General features: G+C 45.1%; 1 protein-coding gene across 2 annotated transcripts in view; it reads right to left on the bottom strand.

Annotated features, from left to right (window-relative positions):
• FBXL4 (F-box and leucine rich repeat protein 4) overlaps positions 1–12,462 on the bottom strand; it is a 48,357-nt gene extending 35,895 nt beyond the window's left edge. Inside the window, exons 1-3 of one of the 2 annotated variants that reach the window (XM_083177003.1) lie at positions 12,373–12,462; positions 11,474–12,054; positions 5,148–5,487 (exon numbers count right to left, since the gene is read on the bottom strand). In XM_083177003.1, coding sequence (XP_083033129.1) covers positions 5,148–5,487; positions 11,474–12,054; positions 12,373–12,447 — 996 coding nt within the window. In that variant the 5' untranslated portion in view covers positions 12,448–12,462. Of the gene's footprint in view, positions 1–5,147; positions 5,488–11,473; positions 12,055–12,269 lie in introns of both variants that reach the window. The other variant, XM_083177004.1, reaches the window with a different exon arrangement.
• Between the last annotated feature and the right edge of the window lie 5,041 nt (positions 12,463–17,503).

The following is a 17,503-nucleotide window of genomic DNA, read 5'->3' as shown; positions in this document are numbered from 1 at the left end:
TTGTGGAACTACACATCCCAGCATGCCCTGGCACAAATTTTATATAATGGATTGCTGAAACTCTGGCAGGGCATGATGGGATGTATAGTTCCACAACAGATGGAGGGCCATGAGTTTGACACCACTACACTAGACCAACTAGTTGGTCTGAAAATCTGATACTGTATGGGGGGCAAATGCCAATAGCAATTTGCTCACAAACTTAGGAGAATGGACAAAAACATTCAGAGAAATTGTTTAAACCAAATAGGTCCAACTACAGTACAGTGTCTGAGTGACAGTTGTTGTCCATTTCCCGATTTGGGAAACAAAGGACTTCATTACAAATTACATTTGCTCCTATCAAGTACCAGGTTTTTATTCCATTCAACCAACTAGTTGGAGGGTTGGAAGAAAGTTGGTCTGATGTAAGGCCAGCATAAAGCTGAGTACACATTATACTATATGCTTCATGAGCGATATTTTTAGTGTTGTCCCTTGAACTCCTAGGCAAACAATGTAGTGCATAAACACTTAATGATATTGTTTATGATATCCTTCAGTGAAGTCATCCTGACATGGCTCCAAACATGCTGTATGTGACGTAGTCAGGATTGACCAGCATGTACAGACGATGACAGGGGTTTTTAACAACCCACGCGAGTGCACATTATAAACGATTTAGTGGATACACACTAGACTATATGCACAATTTATTGTTAGCAATATCCATGATCGCTATTTTGTTAACGATAGATCATCTAGTTTGTGTGAACACCTTTTGAGTTTGGAAGAGGGATAATAGTCAGGTGCAACAGCCATATACAATACATAGCACAATTGGTTAAAGAAATCAGAAACAGGTCTATTCACAGGACACAAAACCCTCAATATAGCCAAATACTGTAAGTATGTGAATAAGCAGGTCAATTCCAATAAATGCAAAGCCATGCTGGCCAATCACTGTCACTCTGAAGCATTTTAGGCTTGATTGGAACTGAACTTTTCATCCCGACAATGTCCTGCGCCACAAGGACAAGAGCAGTAATAGACTACTTTGAGGAGCATGAAACCTATACAAAATATTATTCATCTCAGATACCAGACTTCAACCTATTTGAACACTTATGCCTTATGGAATAATGCTGAGCCGTGCCCATAGGCGTGCGCACGGGGGGTGCCGGGGGTGCACAGGCACCTCCTAATGCCTGCATCCCCCTCACGCTTGTATGCAGTGCAATTTTGCCAAAGGCAGCGGCGGCTCTGCTCATGCTTCTGAGCCGAGCCGCCTGCACTGACCGGAGCGGGTATTAGCTGTGGCCGCGGCGCTGTCCCCATATATGCGCCCGCCCACACACTTACTTCCTGTGCGGCACTGACCGGAGCGGGTATTAGCTGTGGCCGCGGCGCTGTCCCCATATACGCGCCCGCCCACACACTTACTTCCTGAGCGGCACTGCGGCACATGGTTTGCTGCTATGTAGTGTGGCCGTGCTGCGCTGAAACAAGTGCCGCCCTGGCACCATCCATGCTGCTGCGGCAAGCTTCAATCACCGCAGACAGCAAAGAAGACTCCCGGCAGCAACAGGTACAGGAGCTGGACATTTAGGAAGCTGCCTGTGCTTTGTGGGGGTTCGTTTGTCAAAGCATGGGGGAGGGGGAGGTATAATAAGTAAATATACTTGATAAGGGTAGGGGTGGGAAAAGATATTTACATATAAATATGGTGCGTGGTGTGAGGGAGGAACTTATGTAAGATGTCGCAAATAAACAGCCCCCATACACTATACAAACAGCCCCCATACAATATGCAAATAGCATGTGTCTGACGTCCGATCAGTTCCGCATTGGATCAGACACGTAGATCATACGTGCTGCACGTATTATCTCCTGGTTGGACTCCCTCCCAGCAGCAGGGATCGGGGATTGCATTTGTTACATCGCACATGATGTATCAAGGGAATTGGGCAGGTTGCCCACTGCTCTCCGCCCAGCCGCTGTCCCCGCTCTCCCAGCACTTATGTGGCATAATATGTAATATGCATTATGGCATGTTTTCTAATGTGTAATTGGCATTACAGTGTGTGTAATATAACGTGTAATGGGCTTTATGGTGTGCGGCATAATGTGCAATGGGCATTACAGCATGTGGCATAATATGTAATGGGCATTGCAATGTTTGGTATAATGTGTAAAAGGCATTACGGAGTGTGGCATAATGTGTAATGGACATTACGGTGTAAATTTTTGATGCACACCCTGTCTCTACAGTGTGTACATGGTGTGTGTGTAGTGGGGGGGGGGGGGGGGGACACAACTCATTCTGAAGCCCATATACATAAATAAGTCTGTTAGTTTGTATTGATGCCCTGTAGACGGTGATAGACACGCCCATTAGGCAGTGATAGACATGCCCCTCCAATGGTGCACCCTCTAATAAAATGGGCTGCGCACGCCTATGGCCGTGCCGATGCTGCGGTGATGACATTTTGGGCCCATATATTGAGGTTTACTTTAGTTTGCCAACTTCCTATACATTACAGAGTGTAACTGCACGTCTGCTCATCATTACATAAGCCTAGCAAGAACAACACTTTTGCTGGAAAAAAAAAAACTAAAAAGTTTTGCTTATGTAGATGTACGGTAGCATACATATTCACTACCACAATGATTGAAGACTAAACAGTTTGTACCTTTACTTAAATATTCTACAAGAGATACAGCTGGATGGCTTGGTTTTCGTTTTGCAAAAAATAACTTCTGTGCTACTGCAGCATTTGAAAGCTATTTACAGTCTGTGCCGTAAGTGTTTTGTGGCCACGTTCCAGGACAGACTGGCAGCCAGGCTACTTATGCCAGTCAGAAATATGTCTAGAACCGACCAGATGGTTTTTTTTAATGGTAATATGTAACTTACAACATTTTCTTTCCAAATGAATGAAAAAAATAAGCACAATTATTTTGCCATTTTAGGAAGCTTAAGCCTGGTTCTTGCCGTTTAAAAACAAGGGATATTAAAATATGGACAGCATGTACAGTTTTTAACAGTAACTGAATAATGTCACTGTGCTAATATTTGGGTGACAGACTGCATAACAAAAACAGGCACACCTGGGATGCATTTAGCAATAGTTTGCCACCTTTGCATTCAAAATAATGACAATTGTTAATAGGGGAAGGATACGGATGACCGGCGGTCAGCATACCTTCACAGGCATTCCAAAGGAGCGATTCCCAACAGGGTTCAGGTAAGTATATGTACTCTCCCCAGGCCACACCCAAACCCTCCCTTCTAGCAGACATCTCTAACCTCTTGTCCTGCAGTTGACCCTAACCCTGCCCACTAAAGCAGCCTAACCCCAAGTACAGCCTAAACATAACCCTTCCTTCCTTGGCTGCATGAGACCTCGCCTCACATACTCCTGGTTCAGGAAGCCAGCTGTTGGCATTCTGGCATCCTAACCCATTGGATGGTGACTCATAATAACCCCTGCAATGTCAGCCTAATGGCACATTGAGGAATAGTAGAGCATTCCTTTATGATTAATGGAGCAGGGGGAGGCACATAAACATCTAAGTTTCAAACCAATTATTTTTCCCACTACAGTGATAGTACAGTAACACAGAACTAGGTATCAGAGCATGCTAATTGATTATGGGAGTACCACATATCTCAAAGCATAATACAGCATACAAGAGCATGGTCACAGGCAATTGTTTTTCCAATGTTTGTCTTTGGGATTCACTGCAAAGATAAAGATTAGAAAAACAATTGCCTATGCAAAAAAAAAAAAAAAACACAACTCCAAAACAACAAATCTAGGAAACTAAATTATCCCCTTCCACTCCAAGGCATTTGACTATTACCGTATTTTTCGGACCATAAGACGCACTTTTTCTCCCCAAAAAAGTGGTGGGAAAAGTGTGTGCATCTTATGGAGCGAATACGTGGGTGAGCCCCCTCCTACCTGGGCAAGGCAGGGAAGTGATCCGGCTGGGCAGCAGGGTCAGGTCGGCAGCGAGTCCTTGAGGTGTATGTGATATCAGTGGTGGGGTCCCTGCAGTGGACAGGAACTAGTAGTTCCCATCCGCTGCAGGGACCCTGCTATGCAATCTTTGCTAATTCTGTACTATTTACATACAGTGCATACAATCTGCACTATATAGTCATTGCTGCTCTGTCTATCTGCGTTTCGATTTGTGTTGTCACGGGAGCGCAAGGTAAAAAAAACCTGTTCAATCTGCATGCGATTTTGACTATATAGTGAAAACCTAATGTCAAATCTCACCATGTGTACATAGCATTAGTCGAACAGCAAAGGAATCTCACAGTGTGTACACACCATTAGTCAATCAACACTTCCCCATTCAGTTCTAAGTAATTACTGAAAGTGACAGTTATTAAAGGACACTCCATATAAAACTGAACAGGAAAGTACCGATTGGCTGATAGAGTGAGAGCATCATCTTTATGTGACAGGTAGTTAAACAGTGCCTTTTGTAAGCGGACCGATTCTTGGTGGATCATAGCTGAAAATTTAAGGCTGCGCTAACATCGTAATGCAGACCAGCTTTTATGCAGACTGATTGTCACTTTCAATTTTCAGCTCCAAAAGGACAGAAATGGTGACTTACGTAGGCCACTGTTTTGTACATAAAGCCCAAGCACCCACAGAACATCTTTTAATAAAGTGCAGAATTCAACTATGTATTGAAACGGATACACAACACTATATGCTATATGAGTTTACCTGAAGGGTAAAAAAGGGGCAGACTAGATGGGCCAAATGGTTCTTATCTGCCGTCAAATTCTATGTTTCTATGCTATGCTCCTAATGTACAATAGTCACTCATGGTTTCTTCAAAACATTACTCTGCAGATATGAAAATTAGTTTTAGCATGTACAGTGAATCCGGAAAGTAGTCTTAGTTTTTTTTTTTATTATTACTACATTTTCAATATTCTCCCCCCAATAACTTTTCACTGTCATTATGGGGTATTGTGTGTAGAATTTTAAGAGAAAAAAATATAATTTATTCCATTTTAGAATAAGGCTGTAACATAACAAAATGTGGAAAAAGTGAAGCTCTGTGAATACTTTCTGGGTGCACTGTATATTATATTTTACACTATCACCACTATAAATTAGACTGATCTGTAGTCTTACCTCATAAGGCAGCTTATCAAAATAGCCATTATTTGTCCATTCCCTGAGGCTGGAGCTACTAAACTGATTAGTAAGGCAGTCTATTCCACAGCTGTCATCATAGTCATCCTCGTCTAAATCGTTCATATTAATGGTAGTCGTTTTCAGCGAAAGCATTGGCTTCTCTTTAATACCATGTAATTCCACAGCATCTAGCTCTGTGTAATATTCCAAGAGAGAACTGTTGGTTTCCAGTCGCAAGAGGTTTGTTGGGAAATCGATTTCTTTTATACATGGAGTGAACTGGAGAGCTTGAGGAGAATGTACACTTCTGGGTTCTCCCGACCACAAAGTTTCCCACCTACAAGAGAAACAGATATTACCAATTTTATCTGTTCGTAACAATAAATTTCTCTCTCTTTTATTCTACAGTATGGATTTTAACAACTCCAAATCTAGCACTTTAGACGGATACACATTAGTAGACATCTTAAATGAATCTGCGATAAATACAGATTGTTATAACAAATTCTTAAATCATTACATTCAAATGCACTGTATACCTTGTGGTGCACACTCCCGCGAGTCATGTGTTATCTGTACATGCAACTCCATTTAAATTTGGCAGAAATCCAACAAAATCCATTACGTATATCGTATGTAAAATCACTATAACAATATTGTTTATCGAGGAATTTCAAAGGAAATTGTGAGCCGCATAGTATTGTGTGCATCCTGTCTAGCGTGTACTCAGCATTAGGCAGAGGTGAAAAATATTTTTGAACCATGGCACACTAGAGGATCAGAATTTATTTCACAGCACCACTAAGCCAAAGGTTTTTTATTGTAAAATTCAGAAAAACAAATTGAGTAAATTGTGTTTATAAGCCATCCTTAGATTCAGTTATATTGTGATGGACAGGATTTACTTCAGTTTGTCCACACGTTTTGTTATGGGAAGCCACAAACAATGGTTTTGCCTATTATACTGACAATAATTTCAATTTGTCCTGAACCACCACCAACCCAAAGCAACCCTGCTAGTGCCTCAAGTCATCCTGGCTGGGAAACACTCACTTAGGGAGAGCTGTATTAAACCTTGGAGAGAAAAAAGTGGAGAGAGATAAAATACCAACCATTCAGCATTTATAATTTTTCAAACACAGGTGCAACACCTGGGAGAGAGATACAGTACCATTCAGCATCTAGCATTTTACTACGGTCTGGTTGCAAAATGACAGAATCTGATTGATACAGATGGAGTGCCTCTCAGCCATAGCCAGGGCTGGCCAGAATGCTCGAGCATCCCACACGAACGTCTCAGTTTCGGGGCGGCGAGGGATGCGAACCCTGCCCGTCTCTGCTTCAGGGAGACGGGCAGGGTTGGTTGGTTGAGGGGGGGGGGGGGCATTGGCGATCTGACCGCCAGACCCCCGCTGGATGAAGCATGCTTCATCTGTACTATAATCTCTTCACACAAAATTGCGCATCATATCAGACCTGCTGTCATTCTCCTGCAATTTTTGCTCCTTTCCTGTGACCGATTACCGCAATCACAGGAAAAGAGCCCACATTGTAGATGATGGAGGCCTTAATCCAAAATTGGTTTTATTGAAAGATTTCAAATAAATCATAAGCTTAATAACTTTTTACTGTTAATGTTAGAAACATTAAAATATGATTGATCAAGGTTTGTAATACATAGCAATGTTTCACAGTATTATTATAACAAAAAGGTTAAAATTTGTATTAAAAGGTTAATGCAAACAAATGAAAATGTATCTATACATCTTACAAATGAAAGCACATCGGTTTCTTTGTTTGTCTAAATTAGAGAGTCACCGAACCACAGAACAGATTGCGTTGAGGTTTCCCCACTGTGTAGGTCAATGGTTACCAAAAAAAAAAAAAATCACCGCACCCTATAGTATATGCTTTTTCCCAGCTCCCCTAGGCAAAAGTTTCTTATTGGCAAATGTAGAAATAAAACATAAAAAAAAATGAAAGTATAATGTTATATAGGATATTATATGGTGAGGGACAGGACTTACTTCTGTTTGTCCACATATTTTATGATGGAAAGCAACAAGCACTGGCTTTGCCTGATACATTGGCTCCAAATAATATGAATTGTTCCTGGACCACCAATTGAAGGCAAACCTGCAAGTGTTCTGTGCTACCTCAGAGTGCCATGGCACACAGTTTGGGAATCAATGGTGTAGGTCAGTGGTTCCCAAACTGTGTGCCGTGGCTCCCTGGGGTGCCTCGGGACACTTGTTGGGGTGCCCCAGGTTGGTGGTCCAGGACCAATTCAATTTTTTTATGGTTAATTATTTATGGGCAAAACCAGTGCTGGTGGCTGCCAATCATAAAATGTGTACAAACAGAAGCAAATCCTGCCCTTTAGCACATAACTGACCCTAAGAATCGCATATAAAGCCAATCTAATTAATTGTTTTTGGGCCTAGGGGTGCCGTGAAAAAATTCCGATACATTAGGGTGCCGTGATTCAAAAAAGTTTGGGAACCCCTGGTGTAGGTAATTTTCCCCAAGCAGATTTCAGGCCACGGATTTTGACCCCAAAGACTGAACACCCAAACTATTTCCAACGGTCACAAAACACCATCACAGTAACAGCTGTATCACTCCACAAATGTAACCACTAGCATCATTAACAGAGACACTAATCCAGGGCTTTACAAATTTCTTTAAAATCTAGGAGCCAGGATGAAAATGTAGGAGTCAGATAAATTAATAGGGACAGTGCGCTCCAAAGGCGTGCCCCCCAAAAAGCGGCCATTACATACAGATGTAGCCCTCTTCATCCTTGCAGGGGCTAGCGATTCTATCCACCAGCGGCGCGCGCGCACGAGATGCTCCAGCGCCCTGTGGCTACGGAGCCTGCCAGGGGTCCTCGCCACATCCCCCGCCGGTCCCCCCCCGAACTGGGCAGTGTCTCCCTGAAGCGAAGATGGGCAGGGAGATGCTGCCCAACCCCCGTGATACTGGGACGCACGTGAGACGCATGCGCGTCCCAGTCCCTATCGCCGGCGCTCGCCAGTGAAAGGGATCTGGCGGGCGCCGGTTAAAGTTGGCTCCATCTGTATACCACATGCCGTAATGACCATTACACCACACACTATAATGCTCATGACATATAATACCACATGCCGTAATTACATAGTATGCCACATAAGTTCCGCTTATACCTACATGCTCGTTGCTATGGATTTCTTGCTTGTCGCCAGGGGTTAACATACTCATTTCCAATGGGGTTAAGATGCTCTGCCAGGGGACAATATGCTTGTTGCTATGGGGTTACCATGGTCTGCCAGGGGGTAACTTGCTCATTGCCAATGGGGTTAACATGCTTGTTGCTAAGGGGTTACCCTGTTCTGCCAGGGGTTAACCCACTTTTTGCCAAGGGGTTAAACTGCTTGTTGCCATGCCATAGTCTGACAGTAACTGGGGGTTAGCGGCAGCGGCGGTGACCATTTACACCCGGAGAAGCTGCTGTTATGTCCAGGGGAGGCCGGGCGCTGACAACGGCAGCCGGGTACATATCCACCCGGAGGAGAAGCTGGAGCTGCTCCTGTGTGCGGGGGAGACCAGGCTCTGACAGCGCTGGCTGTTGGGTACATGTGTGAATCAGCCAGAAGAGGAGCCGGAGCTGCTGCTACTGCTTCTGTGTGCAGGGGAGACCAGGCTCTGACAGCCGGGCACATGGGTGCAGTACCGCGATGCCGGCTCTAGAGGACATATAGCCGCGGCGGACCTGCTCTGCCATGTACCCGGCCATTACCAGATTCTACTTCCTCCCCACAAAAATCTGGTTGCCAGGAAGCAGAATCTGGTCGCCGTGGCGACCTGGGGTTTGTCGAGCCCTGCACTAATCACAGAAAAAGAAGCTCAACTGACAGCTGCACAACTATTCTCTCTCACCATACATCATCTCACATAAAGTAGAAGTATTTAGGACAGGAACTATTTTTTAAAGGTACATATACCGATTTGGGTAGTTGGGTGCTTGAAAACACTTCAGCATCATATCTGGTTGAGCTTAAATAATGCCTCATACAAACTGTGCAATTCTGAGTAGCTGTCAATTCAATTTTGACTATATAGTCAAAGACGAACCAAAATCAAAACAAACAAACAGTTTTCACCCGCATTTGATGCCGATTCAATCCCAATGCACAGCCCCACGCCATTGAAATTGAATAGAAAAATGAGACTGTGCAGGTGCAGGCTAGACTATATTGTACAGATCTGTACTATATAGTCAAAATCGAATGAGTTTTGCATGCCGTGCGATTCAATCCAGATCGAATAGGGACCAAATAGCAAGGCAATCGCCCATGTGTACACTCTTTAAGAATCGCATAGATTTGAAATGTTGCGGTTTGCACAACATACATATTGGGTTATAGCATCTAATCTTGGCTAATTAATCCTCATGATGAATAATGTATTCTAGTATAATTTTTTTTATTCTTTAATATATTTTGAGCCAGTTACTGCTTGAGTGGAGAAGGGTACCACAGCTCAGATGAGAAAGGTACATATTCAAATTCAAAAAACAGAATGACATTTACATCAACAAATAGTTACCAACCAGATATTGCTATTGAGAATATGGCAATCACTCCCACCACTCAAGCTCGCTGCCTAGGTGTCATCCTTGACTCTGAACTTTCCTTTGTTCCCCACATTCAATCCTTCTTGAAATCATGCCACATGCACCTAAAAAATATAAAAAATTGCCCTTACCTTACACAAGACTTAAAACTCTAATGCATGCTCTCATCATCTCATTCATTGATTATCGCAAAAGTCTCCATATTGGCCTTCCCCAATACAGACTCTCACCACTACAGTCCATCATGAATGCAGCTGCGGGGATAATCTTCCTAGCCAGATATTCATTGTCTGCAAAGCTACAGTACTCGGTCAGTCACTTCATTGGTTACCTGTAACCAACACAAAATACTTCTACTTACACACAAAACCATACTACATTAACCTTCATATACCATTCCTAACCAATCAAATACCCACTGTACAGGCCACACACATTCTCTCTTTCACATTTTCCATCCTCATGCCCAAACTGCTGGGTCGCCGTATCATACAGCACACCAGGAACCTTTGCATTCTGGTGGACTTTATACAATAAAGAATATCTATCCATTGGTCTCAATGCCTATTTACCTGTAGATTGGCAGCTTGTGAGAAGGGCCTTCATACCTTTGATAGTCTCGTTTTATCACTGTCTCCTATTGTAAAGTGCAACGGAACATGCTGCTCATTATAAGAAACGGTTAATAACTAAATTGAGAAAAATTTGTATTTGGATTTAATACTTTACATTTTTTTATTAAAACCAAATACATTACACAAATACTGGAACTTCTTTGGTACTTGTGTATTATAACGGCGGCCTATTTGCATACGTACGGCACCGTAGGGAAATGCGGGTTTTTGCATGCGATGCGATTTTCCTATGTAATTTATTCACTGCTTTCTGCCCGCAGGCGGTGCGATTCGATTGCATGCGATCGTACAGCACACTAAATCGCATGCAATTTTATAGGGTGCGATGCCATTTACTTTACACTTCTATGAGATGCAATGAGATTGTAGGCATCCCCCCCACTATCAATGCCACCCCGAAGCGTGGCAAGCCCCGCGAGGGGCGGCGGAATGCATCCTCCCGACCTTTTCATACCCCCCACTATCCACATTGGCGTGGAGTTGATATTATAAAGTGTGGCGAGCACAGCAAGCCACTAAATACGAAGCGTGGCGAGCGCAGTGAGCCCCACGAGGGGACACGGAATACATGTCACGTAATCCGCGTCCACGCGCCACACTATGTCTAATCAACTCCACACTGACGTGGATAGTGGGGGTATGAAAAGGTCGGGAGGACGCGTTCCGCCGCCGCTCGCCACGCTTCAGGCTGGCGTGGATAGTGGGGGGGTGCCTAAATCTCATTGCATCGTATAGAAGTGTATAGTAAAGTAAATGGCATCGCACCCTATAAAATTGCACACAATTTAGCGTACGGTGCTATCGCACCGCCCGTGGGCAGAGAGTAGTGCATAAACATAGGAAAATCGTATCGCACGCAAAAACCCGCATGCGATGTGATCCGATTTTTTTTATGCAGAATCGCCCACTAAGCAATTTCCTTAGTGGGCACCGTGCTAACACTCAACTACCACTTCTTTATTATACTGATGGTTTTATAAGGAATATAGGCATCCATACTGCACTACTGGTACAAATGTAAAAGTGAATGTATAATTTCCTTAGGGAGGTGACTGTTATTCATTAGCGCTTACCTCACGTCTGTTGGAGTGTTTTGAGAGTAGGGGTTGGCAGAACAAGCAAGAATCTTCACCACCGAGCCTGGATGATAAGTTTCCAGGATATGAACTGCTGTAGGATAAACAGGTTCCTCGAATGCAAGCTCTACATAATCCTGGCTGAAGAAACTTGGTGATGTTCTTTTGAAAGGAAAAGGGGTGCTAGGGCACTGATTCCACCATTTTCCATATGTTCGAAACACAGCAGTCTGGGTAAAATCCCCGGAACTCGGGTACACATTGGGAGTGCCTGCTAAGTTCCACATGGTGTAGGACATGCTGTTTTCACTTCCATAGTGAGAACTGAAGTCCAGAACTTCTTTGGCATACTGCACAGCTTCAGTAGACATTGGCAAAGCGCGGCTGTTTGATTCAATGGCTCTACGACTGTTAATCATTTCCCCCCTACTAGCTAACCGGGCCCGCCGCTGGAGGCAGATATAATAATACATGCTCAGAACGGTGAGCATGGGAACGCAAGGTGACAAGTGACCAATAAGTGGCACAGCTCGGCTTCTGGGTATCAGCAGGTGACAGCTGACCTGGTAAACACATCCCTGCAGAAAACACAAAAATACAATTAAAAAACAATTGCAAAGAACATTCCACCTGTTACTGAAAGCACATAACAATACTGCACAGTATAACAAGGATGCACATCATCATCATCATCATCATCATCCCTACATGTGCGCTGCTAGCCACACACACCGCTGAATCACACAGCAATTATAACCGCTCTAGCATTGACAGCCCTAGCACACCTACGTACCGGGATCTCCACACGCCGATTTTGTCGGGCGCTGCACCCGGCAAAATACCTCTGACACCGGGCACTCTGACGTCACGTAGCCAGCGAGTCGCGCGGCACTGACCTGCCATGTAGGAGCGTCACCGCAGCGCGACTCACTGCCTGCGTCACCGAGAGCGTCACACTGACGGTAGAGCATTGGAAAGATCCCTCCGCCAATGTAACAGGAGGGGCGCGGTGGCCGTTGGGAGGAGTCTCCCGGCGCGCCGCCGCGCCGCCGCAGCGCGCTTGTACTGTAGAGAGCAGCGGTGACTGAGTGCATTAGAGATGGGCAAAACGGGTCCCTGAGCGGACCCGGGTCGACCTGGGTCGGTCAGTGAAAAGATCTAGATCCTTTGGGCGGCTCTGCAGCTCAGTTTGTGTAAAAAAGACAATTATTTATGGTTTGAGTTAGTGTACCATACCTCCCAACATGACCCTTTCCAGGAGGGACACAATGCTCTGTTTCTGGACTTCCCTCTTAATGTTTGATTGTTATTACCTGTGTGGAAACACCTTTCTTACCCATTTACCTGTTTAGAACAGGTAATAGCAATCATTCGTTAAGAGGGAAGTCCAGAAACAGAGCAAAGTCGTAGGTTAGAGATTGGGAACCTTTGGCCCTCCAGCTGTTGTTGGACTACACATCCCAGCATGCCCTGCTACAATTTGCTATTTGGCCATGATAAAACTGTTGCAGGGAATGCTGGGATGTGTAGTCCAACAACAGCTGGGGCCAAAGGTTCTCTAACCCTGACCTAGGTGGTGCACTTAACATAGATTGTTCTCCACAGTATTAGCCCGTAGAATCTACCCCTCTCATCCGAGCCGGGCAGTGCGATGTGTAGGCATAGACTACAATGGGCTATCGCCATCTCAGAATGGCGGTAGCCCAGGGGTGCGAAGCCAGGCTGCTCGATGTTGGTACATCGGGCAGCTTCGCATCCCCCATAGAAACCTATGGGGATGCGGCCGGCGGCGCTGAAAGGGGGATCGCAGCAGGGATCGGAGATTCCTGCAGCGGTTCCCCGATGATACATTTAGGGGATACTGGCTTACTAGAGTAGAAGATACCATGTCTCTGGTACATGTACAGCTGCTAGCCAGGGAGTACACGGAGGGTGTCAGAAGGAGAAGAGGAGCTTACAGCGGGATGCGGCTCCTTAAAGCGTTCTGTACATTGCACATTTAAGAGAAATGTAATGACATCATCTCCAAGCGCCAGGCCCGCGGTGATCCCCGCCGGGACCACTGATCGCCGTGCTAGGGACAGCCCAGCACCAAGGTAAGCTGCTGGGCTGCCCCCAGCCCCCGTGCACCCCTCCAGCCATCGTCCTGGAGGTGAATGGATGCCTCACACCGGCATCCATTCACCTCCTCCGCTGCTGTCTGCTGAATATAGCAGACAGCAGCGCAGGCTGTCTGTGCCCCCCTGTCCAACCTGCGGATGCTGCGGTCCCCCATTGATAAATGTAAATAGTAGCCGGGTCGGATGACCCAGTGTACCCATTTACACCGACTGCCCTCTACCCAGGTCATAGTCATGTTCTACCCAGGTCAGGACCTGGGGAAACAGTCGTTTGGTCGACTGAACTAGGTCGACATTAGGTCAACAACACTAGGTCGACATGCTGAAAGGTCGACGTGGTTTTAGGTCGACGTGGTTTTAGGTCGACATGGAACAAGGTCGACGTGGTTAGTAGTACGTTTATTTATAAGGCGCCGCAAAGTGTCCGCAGCGCCGTACATAGCAAACAAAAACAAATGACAAGGTAACATACAGGGTGTGTTGAAAAAGTCAACATGGTTACAGGTCGACGTGGTTTTACGTCGACATGGAACAAGGTCTACATGGTTATAGGTCAACATGAGGAAGGTCGACAGGTCATAAGGTCGACATGGGGATTTTCACTGTTTTTTGAGCCGACATGTGCCGACAGGCGGTATTTCATGCCCTACCATCCACTAGGGCATGGAGTGAGATTATAATAGTGTGGCAAGCGAAGTGAGCCACTGTGCCCGAAGCATTGCGAGCGATGCGAGGGTCCGATTTCACTTCCAACTGTGTTGACATTCGGGTCAAAAAACAGCGAAAACCCCATGTCGACCTTATGACCTTTCGACCTTCCTCATGTCACCCTAACGTCCATGTCGACCTAAAACCACGTCGACCTTGTTCCATGTCGACCTCTTCCCATGTCGACCTTTCTGCATGTCGACCTAGTGACTGTCTGACCAACGCTTGTCTGACGAACAATCCAGTTCCCAGGACCTGGGTAGAAGTCCCGTGTAAAGGGACACGGCGTGTCCCATGTACACTGCCGCTGACCGGGGTCTGACCCGCTGAAGACCCGGGGTTTTGCGGCGGTGTAAAAGTGGTATTAATTTTGCTCGTTGCCAAGGGAGACTAAATTTGCTTATTGCCAAGGGGGATTAAATTTGTTCATTGCCAAGGGGGACTAAATTTGCTCATCGCCAAGCCCCCCCCCCCCCCAAATGAAGGTTAAAAGAAGGCCCCCTCCCCCTCCAAATTAAAGTTAAAAGTACTACACAGCCCAGCAAACACAGATCTAGTAAAAAAAAAAAAAACATGTGCACTGCCTAACTAAAGTCTGTGTGTCTGTGAGAATGTGTGTTCATACTTCTACACACCTTTCTATGATACTGTACTAGTAGAAGATGGTGAAGCAATCTTGCAATGCCTCTGCTGAGTCTGCTGTTGACCTCCTTCAGGGCTTCAAGAAGAATCTAGATCTGCACATGACACAGCAGCAGCAGCAGCAACAGCACAAGCAGCCTTGTTTTTCTATTCACTCACAGTCTCCAATGAGAAGAAAATATCTCAGCTGCCAAAGGTGGCAGTGCTGAGCTCAAGCAATGCATTGTATTGTATGCAATGTAAAGCGAAACTGATCCGGATCGCCATTTTGGGATCAGCGGCTCCCTCGTTCTTTAAACGGAACCGTTTAAAAGAACCGGATCGTTCACGAAAGACCCATCTCTAGAGTGCATGCATGCTGCCTGCGTGCTTGATGGGTTTTCTTTTCTGGACAGTGACTGCCCAGCGGTCGGTGGCTGACTGTGCGTGTTGTCAGTACAGTATAATATATATGCGCCTGGTGTATATCAGAGGCACATCAAATTTACATACTTAGCAGTACAAAAAAAGTTTGATTAATGTTATGCTCGTGATAAAGCCACTGGTTTCATTGTATATTAATCAGCAATGAAACGAAAAGTATCGTACAAGCTGTAAATATATGTAGTTTGCATTGATATTTGAAGCTGCTAATTGATACCATATAGAATGAACAATCCCATACTTTTTACTGTTAACAAATAAATATATAAAAGACCAAAAATAGATTCAGTACGCCAAAATACGAGGTAATACTTATTGTTAATTTCTGAGTGTACTATCAGGGTTGCCTACTTTTCACCCCTTGGGTGGTACATTTCTGGGCACACCACTAATATGCAGAAGGTGCGCGCCAGTAGTGTCCAGGTGTGCACCACCTCTAGAGCCCCACCCCATCACCTCCGCTCCTGCGGTCGTATGCCGGCACTCCCCTGACCCCTGCCGCCATTCATTTTACAGCAGTGACTTAGGTGGCAGGCTCGGGGATGTTCGGGGGGACTCGGGAGTGCTCAGGAGTTCAGGCGACTTGAGTCCTCCCAAGCCGTCGCGAACATCCCTGAGCCTACCGCCTGTGGTCACTGCTGTGACTGGTGGCAGGGGAGCTCAGGTGAGGGGGGGTGGGGGGGGGGGCTCCTGCAATCTATGGTGGATTTTGCTGGGGCAGGACAAACCTGCCATGGTAGGTTTGTCCTGCCCCAGCAAAACCCACCTCTCAAGGGGTTAAAGTCTCCTCTCTGGGAGACTGTCATCAGCACTATGGGGTGCGGTGCCTGATGTAGAGGTCATCAACTCATGCGATTAGCATCTTTAGCCCCCTCCCCTGAAAAGCCACGAATCATGAAAAATTAACTCTGCTGCGTGGGAGATGCGAGGAGGGCCGCCAGTATCCGGGAGGGTTGCCCACTTTTCCATGGCTGAGCTGGGAGGGGGACCCGATTTTCGGGAGCCTCCTGGAATAGAGGCAACCCTGCTATAAGTATGTATAAAACTAAAGCTGGACATACAGTAGAATGACCTACTTACAATGAAGATCGTATGTGCTTAAAACACATACGAATTGCTTACTACGGCAAACCATCCCAACTAATCATATGTGCAGCACATATGGTCAGTGGAGCGATCTCTCGACCCGCGTGACATCACATCTTTATCGTACCGAAATACCTCAATCGATCTCACAATCCGTCAAAATCGTGCATTCGGGCCTGGAATCGTTCTGACGTATGGCCAGGTTTAGAAACGCTTTTTCTATATGTACTGGAAATATTGTTTAATGACATACAGGGGTCTTTTTACAGGGGACCACAGCAGATATTAGAAATGTCTGCTGTGATAATGATCCCACATTTTCAACCGCAAAGCTAGCTTCCAAAGAAAGCCATGCTTTCAGATGGCATTAGCCATTGTAGCTGATGGAAATAAGATCTGTAGTATCCCTCCTCAGCACTCAACACTCATGCATGCAAAGTAAGTCAGAAGCCACTGGCAAATTAAAGTAAATTTTACTTTTACAACTTGCATGGAAAGTACCCTATCAGGGCAATAGTATATACTGGCAGTACATAATTGCTTATTGATGCAAATAGTGTTGAAAACAAATTATAATTATTAGGTCAAAAGCCAGATAATGATTAAGGCTCACAGTGTGGCTAATGAATGTGTTGAACAGGGCTCCAATAGGTACCTGATAAAAAAGAACACATTATATATATATACTAACTAGTTTAAAGGCTATAAAAATGAAGGCTTCTGCAATAAACTTTCACTTTGAGCTGTGACAGGTTTTAGCCCACAAACTCTCCATCCTACTCCCAGTTCCTATCTGCTCCAACCTCCAATCTTTTTCTTCATAGCTCCCTCTCTCCATATCCAGACATTTTGAAATAGAACAGTTTCCTTGCTAAAATTGCTTTCACTTTCTGTGATGAAATCTTTTAGCACACAAATGAGTAATTTGGTCGGTTGAGTGGCCTCTAGTGGTCAATGGCGGTACTTCACCTCAAAGAGGTGAGGAGTAGTTAGCCTTTTATATATATAGATGTGTTGCATGAAAGAAAGGTTAATTGATTTGATAACA

The sequence above is a fragment of the Crinia signifera genome, chromosome 3 (genome assembly GCF_055691185.1).
Source record: "Crinia signifera chromosome 3, ASM5569118v1, whole genome shotgun sequence".
In the NCBI taxonomy this organism is placed as follows: domain Eukaryota; kingdom Metazoa; phylum Chordata; class Amphibia; order Anura; family Myobatrachidae; genus Crinia; species Crinia signifera.
This window is presented reverse-complemented; position numbering and strand designations above follow the sequence as displayed.